The 19070-nt window shown below is 43.0% G+C and overlaps 1 protein-coding gene across 5 annotated transcripts in view; it reads right to left on the bottom strand.

Moving 5' to 3' along the window:
* The window catches only part of LOC115404086 (putative adenosylhomocysteinase 3), a 32105-nt gene that overhangs the window by 8627 nt on the left and 4408 nt on the right, over positions 1 to 19070 (bottom strand). For 3 of the 5 annotated variants that reach the window (XM_030113232.1, XM_030113231.1, XM_030113233.1), the window contains exons 2-3: positions 3210 to 3318; positions 458 to 601 (exon numbers count right to left, since the gene is read on the bottom strand). In XM_030113232.1, the coding sequence (XP_029969092.1) occupies positions 458 to 601; positions 3210 to 3318 (253 nt within the window). Of the gene's footprint in view, positions 1 to 457; positions 602 to 3209; positions 3322 to 19070 lie in introns of all 5 variants that reach the window. The other 2 variants (XM_030113229.1, XM_030113230.1) reach the window with 1 other exon arrangement.

Below are 19070 nucleotides of genomic sequence, written 5' to 3'. Positions count from 1 at the left end.
CAATAGCACACACACACACACACACACACACACACACACACACACACACCACACACACACACACACACACACACACACACACACACACACACACACACCACACACACACACACACACACACACACACACACACACACACCACACACACACACACACACACACACACACACACACACACACACACACCACACACACACACACACACACACACACACACACACACACACACACACACACACACACACACACACACTTTGAGAAAACCGTTTGCTCATAATGTTTCTGAGAAAATCATTGGCAAGGCAAGCAATCTTTAAAAAAATAAAAAAAAACATTTTACATAATCTTTCAGGTGTAATCTACACATTTGAGTGGAAACTGTTAGTCTTGATTGCATCTACTCCATGAACTCACTCGCCCGACGGCTCACTGAGCGAAGACAATCTGCTGTGTTTACCTTGCTCTGCAATCTCGATCTCTCTGCGTCCGAAGTCTGCCTGTTTGATGTTTTTGATGCAGAAGTCCCCGTTGCCCTTGGAGTTTTTCTGCTGTTTGTCCCGAGGAGACGTCTCATCATCGGAGCTGTCTGTGTACGATGCCGCTGTAAAAAAAAAAAAAAAAAACACACACAAACACACACATCAGTTATTTTATTTTACACACAGTAAAAGTTACACCAACATCCGGTTTAATTGATTAAAAGCTGTTCAGTGAATACTTTTCTCTTAAGATCATCTTGGGCCACCAACACTGACGTCTAATTGGTGTGTGTGTGTGTGTGTGCCACTGGAGACTTGTTTGTCCGTGTTCTGGAGCTCGACCTGGGGCTGGTTAGTCCTCACTCTGACTCTCACCTGGGACCCGTTGGCCTTTCAGTGACTGTTTGCTTCTCAGTTTTGACTCAACCTGTTTCTCACGGGTTTAAACCCGCAACCCAACAGGAGAGACTTCTCGGTCTTTACGCAGAAGAAGATTAGTTTTCCCCTACATGTTCAAACCCTTAAGCAAAAATACACAAACCGTCCTGTAACAGAGTAGCACCCATAGCAGGAAAGGGAAACTCTGATGCCACAAAAACAATTTGCTCACAACCAGACCGCCAAGGCGTGATCAGGCACTTCTGCCTCCGGAATAATTCAAATTATTTTTAACTTCGTATCATAATTGACATTGAAATGATTTAAATGTAGTTAAAATGACTTCCCTCTTCCCAACCAAAGTGAAACCAGTATTACTGCAGTATCTGCAGGCTGTGCACGGCAATGAAATAGGCGATGAGCACTGTGATATTATCTAAAATGAATAAACCATCACTGTTGTCTGTTTTTCTCCTTAACCTGGATCACATATGTTTACAGTCTTCAGCAGCAGCGTTTCAGATGTTGTCGACTTTTGTCAATTTTTCCTCGATTTCTGTCCCTTTGTGCTTCTGGCTTGTGGCCCGTTGCCACCAGGTTTGATGCGATGTTGACATAACGAAGTGAAATCTGATTCGTTGACAACACGAAGCAGGGCAGCAGGGCTCCATGTGGCCAACACAGTGACATGCAGAGCATGAATGTATTGAATGGAAGCACCATTTGCTGCAAGCCAGTCAATCTATTGCAGTTCGTATACAGAGAACATAGATTTGTGATAAAGTTGCAAACCAGACTCTGCTTTCTACCAACAGTGATTTATTTGATTCAAACCTTAAACTGTTGCATGCATTGTATTGCTAATATTTAACTTTACAGGGGCGTGACTGGTATTTCGGACTACAACTTTTATGTGTTGACCTCTGTCTGCAGTGTTAACCGGTGCTGCTGATTCACATGGAGGTGAAGCGCTGGATCACGTCGACATTCTTCATCTGCTTTCAAACGTAGCTGGATTTCCTGTTCATAAATGCTACAAGGACAACAGCTCAATTCCTGTTGGCTTGGTTTTGTTTATTTCCTGAAGGCATTACAGCGGCGTCTGTAGATGACCTACAGGATAACGCTGCTATGCTAACAAATTGAGGTTGCCAGTTCTGATTCGCTCCAGTCCAGTCCAGTGCAGAAACTGTATACTTTCACACCCAATCCTATAAGACTGCTCTAATCAAATAGCCTTGTCAGGGTCTTACATCCTCCTGACTGTTGAGACTGAAAACTTACAAGGAGATTTAGCTCACAGGATCAATCCTTTTAAATCACTATTGCATGTTTTATGGGAACTTCTGTCAGTGAATTCCATTTTATGTTTGTAAGCTTCTGTTAAATCTGGAATTTGCACAAATAAATTCCAAAAATGTTTTAAAGAACTTTCATAAACAATTCAGACATAAGTACTCTTGGGTTTTTTTTTTCTCTTGGGAAAAGATAGAGAGTGAGCAACACAGAGAGAGAAAAAAAAGACATAAAATGCCCAGGTCTGGATACATGTTCAATCACCTCTCTGGGTTTATAAGGACTGAAGCCTTCTGTTTAATGAACTGTGCTGTAGGTTAAACGCGGTTTCCAAACACATTTTAATCTGAGGACGTCAAAAGAATATTTCTCTAAAATAGGATGACACCACGAGAGAGACTCTAATCTCAGACTGCATTATATTTTAAGCAATAGCTCAGACCTGAGCAGCTGACACATTTTTCCCTCATTTGAAGACACAGAAACGCAAAGTCTTTCCCTCAGCTGACCCTGATTGGTGCCGCTGGCCCACAAAAACATGGGGCGGCCGGAGGATCAAAACGCTTCATCGTCCCTCAGTTAAAAGTACAGGATGCACAGGAGTACGGTCCAAGCTGTATAAATTCATCCTGGTCATAGTGTCAGTGGAGATATGCTCCCTGTGAATGGTTGACAGGATGAATCCAAAAGTTTGAGACCAAAAAAATCGTGATGTTAACACTGTACAGAACCATATGTTTCCATTGTTAAAAAAAAAAGACACTGGATAAAGTCATATACGCCCCCGTCTTGCAGAAACGAGGTCAGTCGTGTCATTTGATTTCAACCACACCCTGTACTTACCGCCCCCCCCCAGACCACCAGCAGCTAATCCTCCAATACAGAACCCACTTTCACACGAACCAGTTTCACAGGGTCCGAGTGTGAGAAAGTGTGGCGGGCGGCCGGGACAGAGCAGGCCAGCGAGGGGACGGGCGAGGTCAGTGTGTCGTCCGTCAGAGGTGGAATGCAGCAGAGCAGACACCCACAGCGGTGGGAGTTTCTCTGCGTGTTTACCTGAGCTGTAGCTGTCTGTGGAGGACTGGGAGATGGAGCGGGACAGGGAGCGCCGGCCGATTTTAGAGGGACGCTTGTTGAACTCTTGCTTCTGGTCTGCGAACTGGATCTGCTGGTTGGAAGGGAGATGAGGAGAGGACGGGATTAAAACGGTCACTTTGAGGGTCGCGTGATTAAAACACACACTTCTCAGGCAATTAAAATAGAAACTTGAAATATTAATTGTGGCGAACTTTGACCTTCAAAATTAAAAAGTAATTGTGACAGCACAAGCACAATGCAGTTTCCAAGGAGGGAGGCCAGCTCTGGAGTTCACTCTTACTTGGAAAGATAAAGAACACAATGAGGCTATTATCTCGCAGCGGCGAGGCCGCACAAGGTACAACAGTTCACTCAGGTTTGGTGGACACAAAAGGTGGCTGGCACTAAAGTCCCCGCGGTTCTGTCACCGTGTTGATCTTTCCGCAATTACAGCGGAGTCTGATACACCGCAATTCATCTAGCGATAATGCCACAGAGTACAAATGGCTAACCTATTCCTCCAATAAAAGCACACATCGCCAACAAAAAGCACGAGCGGAGAATTTGTGCAGCGACTCCCGAACGGTAGAAAACTTTTTCATTCGACACCCACTAATCTGCAAAAAAGTTCTGTGAAAACATCGTTTTGCCAGTTTCACAGTTGTCCTTCAAATATTTAACGAAAAGGAGCTGAGTATCAGTACTTTTATAATCATTTTTTCCCCTTTTTAATAGGCTGTCCTTGAATACAAACTAAGTGCTTACTTTCAGGGTTGCTGATTAGAAAAAAATGCAGATAAAGGTGTGTGTGTGTGTGTGTGTGTGTATGTGTGTGTAGCATTTTAATAGATGTCAAGAGGGGCCGACCTACTCAGGTCTTTTCTATAGAAATATATGTCTTATTAAAAAGTGGCTTTCTTTATTAATGTTATTTAAACACGGTATTGTTACTGCTTTGCATTAATCAAGCTTATGAGTTGCACCACTTCAAAAAGTTCAACGACAAGGAAGTTCTTACAATATAATGTGAAAATAGTTTATGAAGAACATCTTTTCACCAAAAACCACATGAAATGAGAAAAAGATCATTTCCAGGGTGAAATTCTCTCGGCGTGGTTATTGTTTGTTCTTCCACCGTTATGTGCCAAGTAATTGTCAAAATGCATTATTGGAGCATTTCCACTTTAAATTTCCTCCTTTTCACATCCTGTAAAACAATCTGTTGACTCACGACTTGGAGGAAGAAGTAGTGAACGCCTCAACACACAAGTTTTCGGGAATTTTTCTGCCCCTCCTTCGCTTCACCTGCACCTTCAGAGAAGTAGTCGCTGCCTCTTCAGTGCCAACGGCCATGCTCCGAGGCTAACACGGTCTCTGATTAAATACCGGGCTTAAAGCATTTCTGTTTCATAAATCTGATGGTTAAATTTGGCTTAAGTCACATTGGATCGTTTGAGTTAAGCTGATATAGGTTTATGCTGCTCAGAAGCTTTCTTTAATCTACTGGGCTTCTCTTCTTTCATGTAACAAGTCATTAATACACCGAGTGTTTCCTTAAATAACTTCATGCAGGATCCTTGACTGTGAAGCTGGAGGTCTGTGATCAAAACATCCCGCCCTCATCAATCCTGCAATGTGTGCATTAGCTTGCCGTCTGATGTGCTGCAAATATATATGAGGCACATCCAACAGTCTTGGTTACTGATCATTTGAAAACAGCGAAAATTAAATTCCCCAAATTCTCCATGATTATAAAAGTAGAATGTGTTTGTAAAAAAAAAAGAAACTAAACAAGCACAAACAAGAAAACCATTTATTCACTTGTACTTTGAATGTCAGCCGTCGATGAGTGAAGCTGCTAAGCCGAAGAGTATTTCACAGTCATTTCATCATGGAACCGATATGCTCGGCATCCAGATCCTAATGTCTTGTTTCCTACAGCCTCCCATAGAGCCAGGCTAATCCACCTTCCTCCTTACCTTTTTCACACAGGGCTCACTGCTGTTCCCTTTTTCTTTTTCTCTCCTTTCTTTTTTTCCAGCATGTGTGTGGGCGGCTGTGTGTGTGTGTGTGTGTGTGTGTGTGTGTGTGTGTGTGTGTGTGATTCAAGGCAGGCCCTGTGCATTAAAGGGACGTCACCGCTGAAGGACCGATCATTTCAAAACCTACACCTTTTCTTTTTCTGCCTCCATTTCGCCTCTGCTTTTGTGCAATCCAGTCCAGACTGGTCCGACCTTGTGCCGGGAAAAAAAACAAAACCAAACAAAACAACACAATGCGATGAATTGTTTCCCTTTCCACTCATTTCTTCCCCTCCCTCTCGCCCTCCCTCGCTTCTACCTCTGTATTACTGTTTAATTGTAGATTGTTCGAGAGATTGGGTCGTGACCTGCTGGTGTCCAAGCTGAAACTCAGTTTCACCACTGCTGACCCGAGATGGTTTGCAGCCCAATAAGAGCATTAACAAGAGCGAGTGAAATCGATGGCTGGTATTGATGCAAACATAAAAAAAATGGAAGCATCAGACTGAAAAATGAAAAATGTCCAAACACTTTTTTTGGATGGCTAAAGTCCTGCTGCTAATCACTCTGACAGGCAGCTGATGCTCTGATAATCCCGGGCCCCGCTGCGCTATAACACTGTTACTGGTCTCCTCAGGTTTAATGGGAGGAGGTGAGGGGAGGGGCTTTAGAAGCTCAAAGTTTCGCAGAAAGGATTGAGGGTCATTTTGGGAGCTCAGGAGAAGAGGATCGAGGGCTTATGAGACGTTTTTGGGGATAAGGTTGCCACAGGTTACATTAGGCTTCAGAACAGGAGGGGCTGCCTGGGAAAAGGCCCAGCGGTTTTGCTTCTGCTGTGTAAAATTAGTAAAAAAGAAGCATGGCAAAGTGTATGGAAATGACCTATTAGTTATATATTATGATCACAATCAAGATTCCCAGAAACAGAAATAGCAGAAAGACTGAATTCCTTTCAGTATCTTATCATCTGTGTGAGTGTTTAACTAATTATAAAGCAAAATGAGATTTTACAACTCAAAATAAAGCAATAAATGAGCTGATGGCGCTACCTGCCAGTCAAACACTGGTCAGCTGTTCCAGCAGCTTACGATGCTGCAGTGAGTCGTGCTTATGAATGAAATCCGGGGCAGTGTGAGCAGACGCACACATTCAATCAGACTCGAAAAACCTGTACTGAGGAGATTTAACTTCACGAAACGACAGACGCTCATCAGAACTTACTGCAGCAGGATTTAGGCTAAAAGAAAAATAAAGCATTATGCACAACTAATGGAGACTGCACTGCTGTTGCTGTACTCGTACACTGGAGTGGTGCTTAGGAACACATGCACATGACTCAGCAACACACATAAAAAGGTTATGTTCGAAAACACAAGTAGGCAGCTACTCAGAAAACAAAAAAACACACAGCAATAATTTAATTTTGATCTGAAGAGTATCTGCTGTGTCATTCAAAACATCTGGGTTTCATTTTTTTTCCTGTGAGAAATGATTTACTCACTTGGAACAGTTTGCTTTCCGATGTTTACAGCCTGCAACTGTGTGAGTTGAATCAGTGAGAGGAAAAGAGAGCTCATTTTTGACTGTGACAATATTGACGCAGCCACGACACTCCATAATCCCATGATCGATATCATGTGGTCATCTATACGATCGGCTGAAAACCAATCAAAAAGCAACAATGGGAGTCAAACTGCACTTTTCCAGGGTGTTCGTATCTCTGCTGTTGTCCTTTTCTGTGTCTACTCTGCCTCTCTAACGTCACGCTGCACTCATTAACATTATAGATGGTGACTGACTGCAGGTCTAATGACATGTGAGTAACCAACGTTAACTCGATACTGGAACACATGGGACGCAGTAATGACCATGCCCCACCAGTATTCCCAACTAATTGGAGCTAAATGTGCAGTGTTGGTTCACATTAATTAGCAGAGTGTATTCTTCACTCAACTATGTGCACAATATTGATAAACGCACCAGATATTGGAGGATCAGGATAAAAGTCAGCCGGACGGAGAACAAGCACAAAAATAGCTTTTCCAGTTGTGCTCTAAATTGAGGTGGAGGTGGAGGAGGACGCTTACCCCAATAATCTATAACCCTTTAACTCCAAATGCACGCCCTAAAGCACTTCAAAGCATCCACGCCTAAGTGAAGGCATACGAGATCGAAGGGATCACGCGCAGGCTTTTTGGCCCATCTGCTAATTTCACTCCACAATAGTAAACGAAGACATCCCGACGGCTTCCACAAACACCAGAAAATCTAAACCCAAGCCCCTGCTGCACTCTGTGTGAGCTCCGAAACCCCGAGGAAGGGACAGATTTGTTGAACTTTAGTGGTCTGACATTATGTTTGGGGACAGGGCCGCGGATCTTGAGCAGAACGCCGGTGGACCCGGGGTGCAGGGCGAGGAGGACGCCTCGGCTGGCCGGGTGAAAAAACAGTTACCCCTCCGGACCGCAGAGGGAAAAAGAAAACAAATGGGAGCAGATGGAGCGGCGAATGTTTTGAGATGTGATACGGTGGAGCAGTGGGTTTCAAAGTGTGGGGCAAGCCTCCCCTGGGGGACGGAAGAGAGCTTCAGCGGGGGGGCGGCAGTGGGGAAAAACAAGGGGATGAGGGACATGCCCTTTCCCATTGAATTTTGAAAACAAACTCAAAACAGCAAATAGAATGAGGCCAAAGCTTGTTTTATTAAGATACACATTTTTAGAATTTAATGGAATTGTGACATTTCGTCTTACTGTGTGGCTTTAAATTAAAATTACACAAAGATCAGGTTAAAAAAGGGCCCGATTGATAAACCATAGCGATAAACCAACCCGAGCGATAAACCATCGCTTCTTTCATTTTCTAAAGTAAAATTAGTGCACAAGACAACATGCACTCTGAGTTCAGATCCGCAGTGCTCAATAAGCCTTTGGCATAACACCGGGGAAAAAACATTTCATCTTCAAAAAAAATTAATGTTTACCCACTTCCAAGTCTTCAGAAGCCACATGAAACCCAGAAGCCGTCTAAAGCCTTTCAGTTTGATGTTTAGCCAGATGAAGTGTGCGCCTTTAACATCAGGATAACAGAGCTGAGGCGAGTGGAGCTCAGATCTCAGGTCCTCAGCCAAGTCACTGATTGACTGAATGTACTATTAACAAACCCAATTAAATCATTAAAACTGGATTTGTGTATTTAATGAGCAAATGTTTAGCAATTAAAACGCCACCTTTGACCCCGAGGTGATAAAACAGCATGATATTGAATTGAAAGTAAAACATTTGAAGCTATTCACCAGTGATGGGTAGATGACAGAATATTACTCCCTTTATACTTTACATACCATTAGAATGTCTTATTTTTTGTGTCACAAAGGTGAAATTTGAATAATCGGTGTGTACTCAGCTGTCACTGTGGGAATACAAGCCAGTGTGTCCTAAACACAACACAATGTCATCACAGCTGGGTCGTCTGCAGGCTTTCTACATTTGGGATACAAAAAAAAAAGCATAAAATAAGATTTTTGAATGCCTTCAACTCAGTGTCAACAGATGTTGAAACTAAACATTTCGCCTTCTGCAACGTCCCTGCGCGGTGTAAGAAGGAATTTGATCCCAAATCAAACCCAGTGGGGTTTGAGAGGATGGAGCAGACACCTGCAGCAACAGAGCAGCTCTGGACTTGTCTGCAGGGTCTGAACTCCCATGTAAACATGTGATCTGGGCTGCCATGTGGACAGCTGTTGACACACTCGCTAAACACATATCACACTGTTATTTCACTATATATAATCATTGTGACACCCATCTACCATCTGATTTTAAGTAACTGAAAAAAAAAAAAATTCTCACAGGCGAATTTCTCTTTCATGAAACATGATTATTTCATACCTGAGCTACACGTGGATGGTCTTCATCAGTACTTTATAAGTGCAGTATCAGAAACAGTAAGTAGTGCTCTAAAGACAGGGATGAAGACCTTACTTCACCCGGTGAGCCTGCTGGCTCCTCTCCACTGACCCCACAACGGGGAATCACCTTCAGCCGCTCACCAAGGTCATGTGACTGTTTCACTTTTCGCAAGGGGCCCAGAGGGCTGTGAGATTGTTTACTTTGTGCACGTGAGCGGTACACAAGCGTGGTTTGGCAGTTCACGTTTTCAACTCACGGCAGGAATAGTCATGGTTCGATTCCAGGCACGAGAGACTTTCTATGTGGAGTTTGCATGTCCTCCCTGTGCATGTGTTTGTTTCCATCTCACAAACAAAAATCAATGAGGCAGCATATCACCAGCGTAGGGAAAAGCTGGAATACAGACACTATACTCAAACAATCGAATAGGCCTTCCACAAGTGTAGTCATGATGTCTCTTCTACGACAATTTCATGACAATTTTCCCAAATCTTATGGTCACTGTAGGCTGTCTTTCATGCTTTAAGTGTTGGTTGTCATCTGCCACCTCACTGCGAGATGCAACTGCAGACTGGCAATTTAGACCTTCCATTTCCAAACCTGAAATGACTTTAATAGGTGATCACAGGCAAGTCGTTCAGTTCAGCTCCTCCTCCGCCTCGAAGCCACAGCGTCATGGTCCGAGGGGAGCGAAATGAGACTGTTTGTGTCTGTGATAGTGAGACCCCATGTGCGGGGAGAGAGAACCTCACAGCAATTACATCAGATTGTTGATTTTTCCGATAACAAAAACTGTTGACAGCTGTGATGTTTCCATTATGTGGGCGCAGCTTTTTCTATCGGAATCTCATATGAGCGGAGACGATGATGGTCCATTCGGCAGACGAAAAGAAAACATCAAGAATCCACATTACTGTCATTTTCTGCTTCTGCAAGATGGGGACATTTCTACTAACAATGAGAACACAAGGTTATGTGGAGTTGAGACGAGAGGGAGCGGCTGTAATCATAGCATGCAGCACCAACACATTCTGAAGAGTGAGTTAAGCACCCAAGAACGACACATCGTGACCCATTTTAAAAAACGCCGCGCTGAGGAAGAATTACAAGGCCTCTGAATTCAATACCGAGGATTTATGTTTGTTTCTTTTTAGCTTGGCAGCTTGCAAAATGAGGTTTGAAATGCAGTGAGCGTTCACAAATACAAACACGGCAGATTCAGATTGACTCTTATAAATTATTAAAGTCACAAAAGTCAATGTAAACCTTCAAGATTCTTTAGGAAAAAAAAGAGCACTTTTTCACGAGATAGTTTCAATGTTCTCAACATTCCCTTTAAACATAAGGAAGCAGGATTAAAAGAAAGAGGCAGAAACCCTCTTCATAAATGACTCAGGCCATTAACAGTTGCTGGGCCAAAACCAAACACGACATACTAGTGACACGTTCGAGTTTTGCCTGAAAACATGAGTTTGCTACTGCGGCACTTCGAAATGTTGCATCAACAACTGTTCCGCTGTGGGAAGCGTGCCAGAAAATCTCCTGTCGCCAGACAACAACAAACACCAGCGTCTGCATCAGGATGGACGGACGAACGGATTCGCACCCAGCTGCTATTTAACGCTGGACTTTTTAGTGCTTTTTCTTTTCGGATTCATGGAGAATCAACATAATTCCTCCAAACTAGACTCCGGATTTATTTTTCTATATAGCTTGGATGAATATCTAGCCACGATTTTTTTTAATTTTAATAGCAGTATGATAGCTGCTGTTGGCTAAACTAAGCAGAAAGATGAACATGCAGGCAGAAATGATCAGACTGTCTAAGTGCAAGGATGAGTATTCCTAAATCAAAGTGCCACTGAGCTTTTAATAGCTTCATGTTTAGATGGAGTCTGCCAGAAGGCCTAAAAAGAAAAAAAAAAATAAGTGAGAGCAACGGCATTAAAAAAAAAGGCACATGTCCTGTTAATGGATTAATGCTGAAAACAAATATCCTCAAAGCCAAATCCTGAAAGTGCTTCAGCCCGGCTGTCCTGGATCTGGGAAGGAAACGCGGATATTTCAGTCTGAATTCAAAACAATGGGAATTATCTGGACGGTTGTGCTGAAATCAATCTCTAACTCTGCCCATCAATTTAATCCCCCTCCTGGGTGGAACATTTAAGAATTGTGACAAATACTTTATGACATTATTAAACTCTAGCAGCAAAATAAACCACTCTTCCTTTAAAACTATATAAAACTTTAACATACTTTTATTTGCACCACAGATTTCACCTGTGGTTGATTTAATGTAACCTGATCAATAGTATTCCATACATGAAAGAGTGAAATGTAAGCAGCGACTCTGCCTCTGAGTGTTTATTCTATTTAACTGGAGTTACCACAGCAGGCTTTAGCAGCTTGAGACTTTGATGTTAGATTCTCTTCCTGAGGCTTTCATTTAAAAGCAGCTCCTGGACACACAACCAGGTGCTTTGACATTTGAAGGGTTAAATCTGCACCTCCAGACAAGTTTTACTTGAAGTGAGTGGGATAAAAATAGCTTTTGACTACAGACGCCTCAGATATGTAAACACTGCAAATGATTTTAGAGTCATAGAAACTTTAGCTTTGACTTTGTCTCGTGAGTTTGTTTTTTTTTAATCTCAATAAAATAAGAAATGTGACAGAAATATCATGTAGGACTTGGTTTTCATAAAAAAAAAGTAAGCTTTAGTATGTTATGGCCATGTGAGGCATGGTCCTTGTGATTTCTACTTTGGATACATTAACACTTTGTAGTTATTTATTATTTACAGAAACCACATTTTGGTCATGGTTAGTTAAACTTTAACTGTGGTGTCATCATCCATAATCACTTCAAGTCTGAACAATATGCAGTTTTAAATGTCAAGAGTTACTGTCTAACGCATTAAAAGTATGGAAGGAACAGAGCGCCGGTTTTCTTAATGAGTAGCTGCTTTGCAAAAGTGAAATTAGAAGCAGCAGCAAAAACAAACTGTGGAAAACCAGAGATCAGATTGAGGGTTCAAGACTTCAAAACCGAGCTGTGGTCGAGCTCTTTGGATGGTAACAAGAGCTTGTGGAAAAGCTCTGAGCTCTGGCTACAGGAGAGACCAGACACTTTGCAGCGCAGACAAAAAAGCAGGTGTCCTGATGGTTGCAGGAGAGCCTGGCTAAAGTCGAGGGAGTTACAAACTACGCTCACATGAATGCTTCCTACATGTCAATGCAGAGATTACTAATGCATGCTTCAGAGATGTGGCGTCTCTGTCAGCCAGCTGTTGTGACCTGCTGCTCTGACCTTGACATGCATTTCCATACTAGTGTCAATATGGCGGCATGTCCCACCACTCGACCGCATTATCTGTATGAAGTGGGCGATTTGTCATAAAGACCACAAATTGCTCATTTATCTGTGTGAAACAGGAGAAAATGAAGGGCTGCTGCAAAGGCAATCCTAAAAAAAAAAAAAAAAAAAAAAAGAAAGAAAGAAAAAGAAAAAAAGCTCCACCGGTGGTTCAATTACCTTTCTGTCATCCAATAGCAGAGGATTTCTAACTGTTGTGGCCAATAGAAGAGGAAAAAAGGAAGGAGGAAGCGGCTAGCGTGAGGTGGTGTGGTCGTGTGAGGAGGGGGGCTTTCGTATCGCAGTGCGGCGTGCTGCCTCGAGGGAGGCGGTGATGTAAGAGTGGCTCCTGCTGATTTATACACAGAGACAAGTGCTCAGACTGTAAATAATGGCGCACATACACACACACTCAGTCAGTCACGAGTCAAAGAGCGCTCGAACTCCTCCACCCCGCGCCCCCGTTACCATGCGTGCACTTGGCAGTTACTGTACGCACATGCAATTACCAGCGGCTCAACACGTGCCCTCACACAACACGTATATGCACGGCCAGAAGCTCCCTGCCACACTCGGCTCCGCTCCGCTCGGAGCTGCCACGTCATCAGAGGCGCCACAGGGACTCGTCCGCTGATCTCTTCCCTCCTGTCTGCCATGCACGCAGCATCCCAACATACACTGCTGAAGAAAGCGCTGTGTTCACATGCTAACAGTATGCACGACTGATCACTGGACAAGTGGAGAATCTGTTGAGTGAAAATGAAATTTTTCTTTGGAATCCAAAACCAATTAGAGTGTCTTTATGAGAATCCCAGTCCAAAACTAAAACTACTGAGCTGCTGAAGGAATGCATATCACTTTCCAGAATTGTATAAGGGCTCTTATAAAACCAGGGAGCATACGCAGCAGTGCTGACCAGAACAACCCACAGCCGTCCGATACGGTCCGATAGCCGCAGCAAAAAGCCAGGGACACTGATACACGAGGGGAACAGGCAATGAATGATGGGGCTTAGTGACAGATTAAACCCTACCTGCTTCTTCGAGTGAGGGGGGGGAGAGACAGGACCGCAGCCAACACACTCAGAACTTTCCACAGTCCTTTTTTTTATTTGTTATTTTCCTTCTGGTTCACATGCCTTTCCCTTCTCATGCACCATTAAGTGACGGGAGAAGACCAAGACCACTGCGTGTAGATGTCCTTCAAGGGCAAACCTGAGCTTTCATAAAACTGATCTTTGGATAGAAACGGCTCAAAGAAATCTGCTTTATTTGATCCCTTTCAGGTTTCATGATAGTCAAACTAGGGCAACAATAAGAACTTGAACTTTTTCATCCCAATTGCCAACACACTCACCAGCGTCCTGACCAGAGGGTAAGGCTGAGTGATAAACCAATAAAGTTATACACCACATAATAAATGTTCCTCGATAGACTTTGATAGATTGCATTCTTCCACACTTTGTTTTCCGGCAGAATTTACATGTTTATTTGGTGCAGCTGGCGGGTTAATAAAACTGTCTGTGTTGCTGTTTGTTAGTGACTCCGACCCAGAATTTGTGGTAAAAACCTTTTTAAAACAAACAAATATATCAAGTTTATACCATATCTTGCCATTTTCAGAAAAAAAATACTGATATGAATCTCCAAAGCAGCTAGTAAGTGAACTACTGCACTATCGGACAAATAAAACACGTTATTAGGCAATATTCATTTGCTAGATTCAGCTCTTGCACAGTTTTTCTGATTAAAAAGCCTCTGCTTTAGCCTGTGACATGGAATTTTTACACAAGCTGGACAATCTCAGAATGTGAAAAATGCCACTGATTTTTAATGTCTACATAACAGCCACACATTTTGCATAATCATCTGTTCGCAAGTATGTTTTTGCGCTTCGTATCCTTGGTTTCATCCACGTTTTATGCGTCACAGAACGTGCTGAGGTTTATTCCAAAAAATACTCAGTTCACCAGACAAAACATACAAAGGACTCGAGGTTTGTCTGGAGAGACCAGGATGTTTTGTAGCTTCCTGGTGGATTTATGAGCTTCCTCCATAACGCCATCAGCACAATGGGCAAGAAGAAACTGCCTAAAACTGATATGCATAAAAATAATATCTTGATAGTTCCCTAGGTGGTAATTATGAGCATCTCTAGCTATTGTTTATCTCCTTGTTTATGGCGTCCACTCACACAAAATCAGGTTAGTTGTATAACAGACTAACAGGGTGTTGCGACCCCTCACAGTAAACTAGGGTGCTGTTTGGAGCCCCAAGGCTTAACGATTCCACCCAATGCGAGTCGTCAGATGACCCCCATTCGACCGGACAGTAATACGCTCTGCACCGCTATTGATCTGTGTTCTAATATCCATTACATCTGTCCTCACACGGCTCGCAAATCTGACAGCGAAGAGTCCGACGATGGATCAGAAACATCAAGGCTTTTCCGTAAATGAAGCACCCAGATGTGTCGTGAATGTGGCGTCCAAATCCATCCCCCTCAGTCACTGCATGCTTTTCAATGGTCACTGCATCACCGTGGAAATCAATAAATCCTCTCACTTGGATGAGATGCAAATGATTTGTTAATGTCTGTCATTAAGCCAAATGAAACAATGAAGCCTGGAGCTTTAGAGCAAAACAGAAAACCACAACATCTACCAGCGTGGAAAAAAACCTCACAAATCAAGTGGTTCAATCCCTTCGATTGCATGTTTGCATTCTTCTCTCTTTTTGATTTGCTGAAAATAGCAGTTACTCCCTACGGGGAAGGTATAATTACATCAAAGGCTCACAGACGGGGGCGGTGCTGCTCTATTTTTGAATAAACCCATTACAGGGTCAATGATATATGTTTAATTAGGAATGCGAAGCAAATCTTCATCACTTATTAAGCTGGATTTGTCGTTAATTTTCAACAGATCACATGAAAAGAAAAAATACATTTCTTTAGATTTTATCCGTCTGTTGCTTTGTTGGCCGCATCTCCCTTCATATGTGCCAAATATATTCCTGAAAATGCTATTTTAGTATTTTTGAGTTTCCTGTAAAACTGTCACATTTCAAATGACTCATTTTGCACTCGTTCCCTAATTCTGTATCCAACGGAAAAGGGTATACGCAGGTTAATGTTTTCGGCAACATTAGTGGTTTTGAACTGAAAAAATAAAACAATCTGGCACACATGCCATCGTCTTGATGCATTACAGGTACAAATACCTGACTATCCAAAGAGCTAATAGCACTTCCATACTGGGCCCATTTCCACGGCCATAAAAATCAGATAACTGGGAGCAATCAGATAATTGGATCTGACAAATTTGCATATGCTTCTCAGAAACGCAACAATCTCAACAGCATGGTGTTATACCCTTTCAAGAGTACACAAACAGTTTTGTAGTTAACCTGCACATTATGTTTGTTGTCTTCTGCTCATGTTTCTTCCATTTTCTAAATCACACCAACAAATGTGAGGGAATAAAAACAAAGGAAAACCGGTGTACATGCATGAAAAAATTATAGTCTTGGGAGAGAAATCAAGGAGAGATAATCAGATTTTTCATAATCAGATAACTGCTGTTATGTCACAATTCAATAATCACGTAACACTTGAATAGCCTGATGACTCCAGATGTGCATGTTAAGATTATCACAGTTTCACAAGGTCTTTAAGTCCTCTTGACATAGACAGTGATAGTGACTAAAAAAATAAATAAATCCAATATTCAAGGACAAGGTACAATATTACTTGAACACCTACATTAACAATATGCAATATGGACGATGGTCTCCTTCGTGCATTTAGTTATTTTCTTTTTTTAAATAAAACTGTCCAAATCTCCATGTGTCAGTGTTCTATCCGCCTGAGTGGCGATCTGGCCTGGCTAAAAGGAAGTGGTGCAGACGGATGGGTGTGTGGGGTTCATTTCAGGCTTTGTGAGGGGCCTTTTGTGAGGCAGCACTTTTTGAACACAATGTTAGCTCTTTGTTCGCATGCACAGTTTGAGTATGTTGCCGCATTCCTCGTCATGCCGCATAGCGAGTCGAGTGTTAATGTCCGCTGCTGCTGGCTGATCCTCGAGTAAACTCTATACGTACCCGCGTCGGACGGGCCTCACTTGTTCATGGATAACTACAACGGCACGAAGGCGTTAACATCACACGCTGACCTTGGTTTCTATTTACCTACTTCACTCTGTTCCAGAGATATGAGGCTTGAAGGAAGTGTTCTGATGCGAAGATGTGGAGCTCAATCAGATGCTCATGCCGCGCTGACGAAGCAGGAAATGAGTTTCAAGTGACTAGTCAAGGATGCAGAAATGTGGGTGGTACACTGATGAACAGGGAAACACAGGCACCAATACTGCGCACACACACACACACACACACACCTTAGGCTTATACCATGAAAAAGTGTCCTAACCTGTTACTATAATAAATGTGAGAATGCATTACGACAGTTTGCTTGCAGCGTCACCACACTGGATTCAGGGAATCCACGTGTTTGGTTGTGGACAAGTTCTGTGCCACAGCTTGAGTCGTTTGGGGTTAAAGGCCTTCTCTGCTGAACTTGAAATGGAAAAAGTTGCGGTTACAAGGCTGCGTCTCTAACCTGTAGGCCACCACTGCCTCTCTCCATCAAAATAATAGAAACCAAGTACAACCTATCCTCTTTGCATGGAGGGAGTCTGTGAAAACAACAGAGGTCCTCCGGTCATAGGGGGGTGGGGGGTGGGGGGTCGGCTTCATTTGGAAACCATGCTGCAAACACAGCAGGCACGCACTTCAAAGCTGACACAACTGATGCGGAGGAGAGGACGGGTCCGTTTGACAGGTTTTTCAATGCTTCAATCAGTAACTCCAAATGCACAACATCATTATATCCTCCAGTTAACTTTTCTGAAAGGTCACGGATACTCTGCCACAACCCTTTGAAGAGCTCCTCGACAGCAGACACATCTCTCTGACATTTAAAACTGCTTTGACATTCAAACATGTTATGATTATGGAATTTATTGATGTTAGTTGACCTGAATTTACGGCCCAGCCAGTTATTGGTAGTAACACTTGGGTGTGTTCTGGGATCCACATTATAGGCATCAAGCAAGCAGTGCAAGTCAGTTTATCCATTTTCACAGGAAAACGAACTTCTTTTACTGATGGGAGAACTGAATTTTAGGTGAAGTACGGATCAGGCTACAGCTCACTGTGGTCGACAAATTTTGAGAGTGAAGACATATTCTCATTACGGATGCATCCCCTATTGCAGAGCAGGCGCCTGCTCGGCCCTTCTGGACGGCGACGAAGACATCACTATCGGGGTGCGAGAAACTGTAACTGGTGTAAAGTACTCACAGTCCATTCCCTGAGTGGCAGGGATAAAGATGGTTAGGGAGGTGTGATCTCGCACGTCTTTGCTGTGTGGTGTGCAGATTTACGCTGCGAGGAAGGCAGACAGAGCCCTCGCCGCGCGGGAACACAATGAGACTGTGAGAAATCCCGGTGAGGGCTCGAAAACAAAACAATAAAAACAATGGCGGAAGCAAAGTCCTGGGGTGTGTGCGGTTTGTAATTCAGACAGATGGGATGTGGCTTCATTTTAGGTTAACTGCTGATGCAACATTTGGGAAGTTCAAGTTGAGTAAATTGCCATCAAGCAATCAAAGACAGCAGAAAGCCGCAGGAAGATGAAGTAAAAATAAAAGTGTCGTGGCATGGTAATTTGAGGAACACCAGAGAAAGATCAGATAAACCAGGGTTTCACTTGTAGGTCATTAACAAGAGCGATAAACCTTGGCTAAGTGCACTGAGGGCAAGCCTAGCCAAATATACACCCTCTTCTGTGAGTGGCAGAGGCAGCTAGAACATGCCAAATTGCACAACAGTCCCATTTAGTTCTAAAACGCATTTATTATCGGATGTAGCTCTTGTTCAGCTTCCTGGGCTTTCTTGGTTTTGAAGGTAAACAGCCCTGGCATGCCACGTCCATACAATATTTTCTTTATACTTACAAAACAGTCTTAAAAGGTCTACTCCTCTCTAATAGGTTAATCATTTACAAGATATGTCCTAAAGCAAACATGTAAAAATCCATTACGACCAGCCCATTCCTCACATTTTCATTACATGTTCAACAAAGCCTACAGTATCATTAGCAAGAGCATTATGCTCAGGCTCGCCTCCAGGCCTCGGTTTAGTTCAGTCTTTCAGGCACCTCTCTGATCATAGCTCAGAATTTTTCCCTTAAATCAAGTTTTCAGTTCCTGTGTCCAGCTATTTGTGTAAAATGATCCTGGCTGAGCCACAGCCTGCCTCTCCAGTGGCCTCTGACAAAGGACTGCTAACTTCAACTTAACTCAGAATCCACAACAGTCACTTCTCACTGGGAGGAGATCCTTCAGAGATGCTGCTGTGATGTGGAAATGTTGAACTCCACATCACCCCGAGTCATTTCCACATGTTGAGGGTTGGGATTATGACAATCTGCCATCCACAAGCAAATCAGCTCATTCTTCTTTTGAGGCCAACATGCATGGAAAAAGGAGAAGACTTAA

Source organism: Salarias fasciatus, chromosome 17, assembly GCF_902148845.1.
Source record: "Salarias fasciatus chromosome 17, fSalaFa1.1, whole genome shotgun sequence".
NCBI classification, from domain to species: domain Eukaryota; kingdom Metazoa; phylum Chordata; class Actinopteri; order Blenniiformes; family Blenniidae; genus Salarias; species Salarias fasciatus.
The sequence above is the reverse complement of the archived record's forward strand: the minus strand, read 5'-3'. Positions and strand labels throughout refer to the sequence as shown.